Below are 6,000 nucleotides of genomic sequence, written 5' to 3' on the forward strand. Positions count from 1 at the left end.
GAAGGGGATATGTCGATCAGGTCCTCACTCCTATTCTGTTAAATTGCTTTATAATTATTTTGCCTAGCTCTTCCGTCTTTCTTTCTTTCTTCTTTAGACGCCAGTGTTTTATGCACCAGAATCGCTCTCCTCCGTTTCCACCCCCTCTGTATTTTCGATACATCGTGTAATCATTGAATTTCAGATAGTCTAATTCAGACCTCAGCCAAGTCTTTGAGATTAATGCTATTGTTATTTTTTGTCTTATTGAGTAAAGTTCTATATCATTCTTTTTTTGCTTCATACTTCTGCATTCCATTGTAAAATCCTAATTTGTTTTTATTATCCATTTTGTTGCAGAACCTCCCCTAGAATTTCTCCTAAATTTCCTTCTTTGAAGTTTTTGCATACTCAGTCCACTGCTTTAATTATTAGTGGTTTAATGATCTGCTGCCAGTCTCCCCCTTTCAGCAAGACTTTCATAATTTCTCCCATCGCATTAACCGCTGTCTTCCCCTTTTGAGTTTTTCTTATTTTTTGTAGGCTTTACGCTACTACCTGTTGCTGTTATTGTTGAGCCTGAAGCTTCTACCACCACTTCTTCTTTCTTATTGTTTTCCTTTATTTTTTGAATTATTTCACTTTCATCTCTTCCCACGATTTTTTTTGTTTTAATATGTCTGCATAGCTGTTAACTTAACATATTTTTTTTTGCTTCCTTGAAAGGTATGTTCATTTTTATCATTGCTTCTTTGCAATTCTTTTATTCTTGCCACATTCTGGGCATTTTTGACTGTTTGTCGCGTGGTTACCTTTGCAATTGATGCACGTAATTTCCTCATTTCTTTCGCAAGTTTTGTGGTTTTCACCGCACTTGGGGCACGTTTCTACTTTACTGCCGCAATTGGTCGCAATATGCCCATATCGCCAGCATTTGTGGCATTGCATTACCCTGAATACACACGGTTCTACAGCAAACGAGACGCCATATATGTGAATTGTTCTCGGCAATATTTTCTCCCCAAATTTAATACTGACTGACGAGGTCTTCGTAAGCTCTCCTGTGTCACTTTTTCTTGTCAACCTCTTAAGGTTGATCACTTTTGCATCACTTTTGATTTCCATTTGCAGTTCTTGGAGATCCATATCAATGTCGACTTTTCTTATTACTCCATAAGAGCAGGAGTCATTCTCTTTAATCATAAAACCGAGATCTTTGAGTTCTCCAGCTTTTTTCACTTTATCTGCTTCTTTTTCGTCTTCTACTTGGATGTACGTCTTTAAATTTTTGTTGTAAATTTTCTGTACTTTAACTCCTGCCTTATGGAGCATCTGCGCTATTTTCAACTTTAATGGTATTTTATTTCCCGTCGCTATCATGACGATGTTTTCGTTTCTCTTTGAAGCGACCCCAGAGTTTCTTCTGGGTTTTTTTCCAGATGTCACAGTCTGCCATTCTTCTTCTTTTTCTCCAATCACTTCCTCTTCATCGTCGTTTCTTTTCTTCTTCGTTTTTTTTGGTTTCATTCACGTCCACAGTAGTGTTATCCATTTTAATATGTTTGCCTTTCACGCGGTGTGAACAGTGTGGACAACCCCTCGCTTCACCACGTTTGGCGCAATAATTATTTAAAAAATAAATCTTTATTATTCACTCTTGCTCACTGTTAATATTAATAATAATAACATTACATAGCATGATAAATGAATAATATTCCAGACATGGTATATAATATTACATATTACATTATCACAAAATCATGACAAATAAAAATTTATCAAATACAATGAAATTATGAATTACATTAGGATTTTACATATTTCAATTAATTTAAAAAACTGATTATTGTTCTCTGATCAACAGCATTTAAAGAACATGATGTTATGGGATATGGGATTGGGGAACATGGTTTATGGGATATTGATTAATAATCAAAATTAATTGTTTATGTTATTTATTATGGTTAATTTCGTGTTAATATTTTATATAATAATGAATGTTCGTTTATTTATTTAATATTGCTGGGGTATTACATATTAATATTTAATTATTTTTGAGATTTAAACAATAGGAAAACCCACTTACTAAATTTGTACTACCGTACCCACCTACCTACTTATTTTAGGAATAAATCATGGAATATATCAAAAAAATGAATTAGAAAAAGGTCACTTTAAGAGTATTGCATTTATTTTTTAATTATATTTGAGGTCTAAACAATAAATAAACATATTCTAAATGTTGTATCATGATAGTTAATTTGCGTACCTACTTATTTTAGAAAGATATCCTGTAATAGTGTAGGTAATATTATACAAATTTAAAAAAATGTTATTTTTTAAAAGGGTAGGTATTACATAATATAATTTAATTATTTTTGATATTTAAACAATAAAAAACCTACCTACTTATAATTTTTTATCGTACTTTGGAGGTATTAATTAGTTAATGTTCGTTTGGGAAAAAATCGCAAAATTAATGGCAATATTTGGCAAATTCATGTTTTTATTTCATCTGGCAGCACTGCTGGCGTCCACAGAAAAAATCGAAAGTTTTTACGTACATAAATATTAACGGCTAATTTTATATACAAAAAACTAGTTTGTTCTAAAACAAAATCAAAAGCGAAATAAGCAAACTATTTACTTTTGTGTCCAGTACATACATATTATTATGTATTAATTATAATATTATTTAAACAATGTTTAACAAAAAGGGTGCCATCGAACAAGGAAGGATGTGTTGATTTTAAACGTAAGTTGGCTACAATATTGCATTAAAATGAAGTATTCATACATCTGCACTATATTTTAATATAATAATTAATATATACACTATATAACAAGCCAAACAACAATTACACTCGACATACATACAATAATACATCAAGCTTCCTCTCAAACATGAATGTCAATCAATGAATCGTAGAATAGTCTATTAATATAATAAACCATGCTGCGTGGGGTCTCATTTCTCTGAGAAGCAAAACCGTAATTTAGTATTATTTTATATTTCAGCTGAAGCAGTGCTTCGTCCACACCCAGGAGGGCGATTCATGAATTTAGCATGGCCGACGTGAGTAGTGTGAGTAGTCATAATTGGATAGTGATGCTTCGACAGAAGCACACTGTTCCTTCCTGTGTCCAATAATGCAACCTAATAATTGCCAAAAACGGGCGTACATTTATGATCGCCTAAGAGTTTTTTTGTCTATGCCCACATCTGACAGCTATTTCTCGCGCGCAAAAACTTTCATAAGAACAGATACGTCGGTAAGTCAGATTTGATTTCAAATATACTGTTTCTTTTATAAAATAATATGTAGGAATCATACTAAAAGTGTATTTATTTATTCCTTTACAGAATTAACAAAATGCCAGCGGCAAATAGCCACCAGATGGAGCAATTGGTAGAATTCATGGAATGTCAGTATCTACCACGTTTTTATTCAATACTCGTAAGAAATGTAGCCTACTAAAATTATGCCAACATGTGGAATTAACACAGTTCGAGACATAGCCTGTGTCATTATTATGACATACTTATAATTGTGTAATGACCTCGTTTTATGAGACTAAAAACCAAACCATAACTTACTGTAACTCAAACCAGCTTAACCGCAATGATATGGAATACTATAACATTACCATATTTTCCGTAGTGCATCCAGACCTCGTCGCCGGAAGGCTCACCGGGCAGTTCACCAGCCTCGACATGGAGAGGTTGTGGACAGAACTGTCGGAGCAATTAAATGCTTGTTTGGGCGGTGCTACAAAATCCCACAGACAGTGGAAAAAGGTGATTTACTATTTATTACTAGTATTGGTAAAAATTATTATTTATTTAAATATAATAGACTGTGTCAACAACCTATCCAATATTATTTTACAAAATATCTTACTCTCCACATAAATCCACCATAGGTAGCTATAGATATCAAGTTCAAGTAAGAAATGTTTTCATAAATTAAACCACATCTTTTGAAAGCATCCCAAATGTCACTGCTGTAAATAGTACTAGATCGTTAGTAATATTGTTGAAATTGAAAATTTCTAATTATTATTGTTTACAGGTATGGCAAGACACGAGGCGGAACACGCGGGCCAAAATGGCCAAAATCCTGATCTCCCAGAGGAAGACAGGAGGCGGCCCGCCCTGTAGAATCCGGCTGTCTGCTCTCCAGCAGCGAATTATGGCTCTAATAGTGCCATTTACAGTTACTGGGGAGCAAGGTAGACAGGGCAATTACACTGGGGGGGTAGGTCATTCATGAAATTCTATATTGATTAACAGTATAAAAGGGTTCACCCGTCGCATGTTTACTTATGGTGATAACATTTAATTCACAGGTACCACAGGAAATTTTGGGTCGCGTCTGTGTCAACGTCGGAGCCCCAGCGGTGGATCATCCAACCCAGCACCAGCAGCATGGAGGTGGCACTCACCGCAACCCCTCTTACTGTACCTACTACAGCATATTCTGAATCATCATCAGATGCAGATATGATGACAACCCCCGAATGTGCAATTTCTGCGACACCACGGCTCACGGCTCAAACTGTTGCACTGGAAGACAGTGCTGCTTTCACAAGAGCCCATGCTGCTACAAGTGAAGGCAGTGCTGTCTTCCCAGCAACGGTGAGAGCCCGCAGGCTCTCGTTGTCACAAACTTCTGTGGCAACGCAGACAATGGGTCCGGTGCCCGTGTTGAATGCCGCCGTAGAGTTGCTGACCATCAACATTGCTGCGCTCAGGTCTGACATGGTGGCTCTCGGCATTGCAACCAGGTCAGACACGCAGGCTCTGATCATTGCAGCCAAGTCAGAGACTGCGGCTCTGATCGGTGCAGCCAAGTCAGAGACTGCAGCTCTGATCGGTGCAGCCAAGTCAGAGTTGAGCGCACTAATATTAATGCTAGGTGCAAAAATTGACAATCTCGGCTATGCACCGTAATCGCTTCTTTGGGGTGGTTGTTGCTATTTCGGGGGTTTCACTGAATCATAATTACCGTGTTGAGCCGAATATAAAATAAAATTTTACAGCATCGTGTATATCAGTATAAGTGATCCTTGTTACATTTTAAACGATGTATGATTTCACCTGTTTACAATCAACTGTGAAACATTATTTTATATTTGTCTCAAAACAGTTTTTTCATGTAAATACTCAAAAGAAATCCATTTCAAACTATACATTCATGTCAGTATCCTTATGAAAAACCAATAATTTGTCTAGTTCTGTTTCAATGCAGTGATTTATTTGAATGGAATTGTTTAATGAGTATTTATGTGTTTCTGCATCTATGATTTTTCCAGCCTTATATTGTTTGTTATTATTATAATAAGTGTCTTGAAAATTTGCAAATTTTATGCAAACCTATATTAAATTTCATATTTTGTGCTTATAATTACTATGTATAATTAGTCTATAAAATATTTCTAAGGAATTGTTTAAAGAGTGTTTATGTGTGCCAGCATAGTGTATTTTGTTTGATATTATAATAAGTATCTTGAAAATGCAAATTTTACGCAAAACTATATTAAATTTAGTGAATTGTGCTATTGATTGTGTACATAAATCATTTTTTGAGACAGGATGAAATAAAATTCCAAAGTATATGAAATAATCATTTTTTTTATTGCTTTCATATTTCACAAGAATATTCAAATATTCTAATATTAACATAGAGTAACAGAATCATAGTTTTGATTTTTAAGTATGTGTCCGATGCATATCGTCGTCAAGATATGAAAACCTCATAACTTCACAGTTTTTTTACTTATTTTATTTTTGATGAGCTATTGAGGCGTCTTAACTCATGTGGTATTTATTTATAGTTACTGATAGATACTTCGCTGCCTTATTTCCAGGTTATTCTATATCACATTTTTTAGCAAAATGGCTTTTTGATTGATTCGAAGTGACATAGAACAACCTGGAACTGATAAGATACTTGATAGATATCAACACGCTCTATCGTCTGGTAAAACAAGCGTCGTCAAATTCATTATACCTAATTC

The 6,000-nt window shown here is 34.7% G+C and overlaps 1 protein-coding gene across 3 annotated transcripts; it reads left to right on the plus strand.

Annotated features, from left to right (window-relative positions):
* Positions 1–2,515: 2,515 nt before the first annotated feature.
* LOC147079744 (uncharacterized) lies at positions 2,516–5,606 on the plus strand. 3 transcript variants are annotated; one of them, XM_085945379.1, is made up of 5 exons: positions 2,516–2,734; positions 2,998–3,405; positions 3,642–3,778; positions 4,053–4,238; positions 4,330–5,600. In XM_085945379.1, exons 2-5 carry the CDS (start codon positions 3,354–3,356, stop codon positions 4,462–4,464), a joined length of 510 nt encoding a protein of 169 aa, XP_085801505.1. In that variant the 5' UTR covers positions 2,516–2,734; positions 2,998–3,353; the 3' UTR covers positions 4,465–5,600. The 3 variants fall into 3 exon arrangements, with proteins under 3 accessions (XP_085801505.1, XP_085801585.1, XP_085801664.1); XM_085945459.1 differs by lacking the exon at positions 2,516–2,734 and having other exon boundaries at positions 3,199–3,252; positions 3,344–3,405; positions 4,330–5,606; XM_085945538.1 differs by lacking the exons at positions 2,516–2,734; positions 2,998–3,405 and having other exon boundaries at positions 3,491–3,778; positions 4,330–5,606.
* Positions 5,607–6,000: the final 394 nt, after the last annotated feature.

The sequence above is a fragment of the Rhyacophila brunnea genome, unplaced genomic scaffold, assembly GCF_057557595.1.
Source record: "Rhyacophila brunnea isolate RB1 unplaced genomic scaffold, BYU_Rbru_1.0 scaffold_1, whole genome shotgun sequence".
Taxonomy (NCBI): Eukaryota; Metazoa; Arthropoda; class Insecta; order Trichoptera; family Rhyacophilidae; genus Rhyacophila; species Rhyacophila brunnea.

Bases quoted from the DNA above. Each gene is read 5' to 3' on its own strand.
- LOC147079744 (XM_085945538.1), top strand. From the start codon at position 3,536: ATGACCTCGTTTTATGAGACTAAAAACCAAACCATAACTTACTGTAAC. The intron at 3,779-4,052 runs GTGATTTACTAT...TATTGTTTACAG, and splicing joins CCCACAGACAGTGGAAAAAG to GTATGGCAAGACACGAGGCG. The intron at 4,239-4,329 runs GTAGGTCATTCA...TTTAATTCACAG, and splicing joins AGGGCAATTACACTGGGGGG to GTACCACAGGAAATTTTGGG.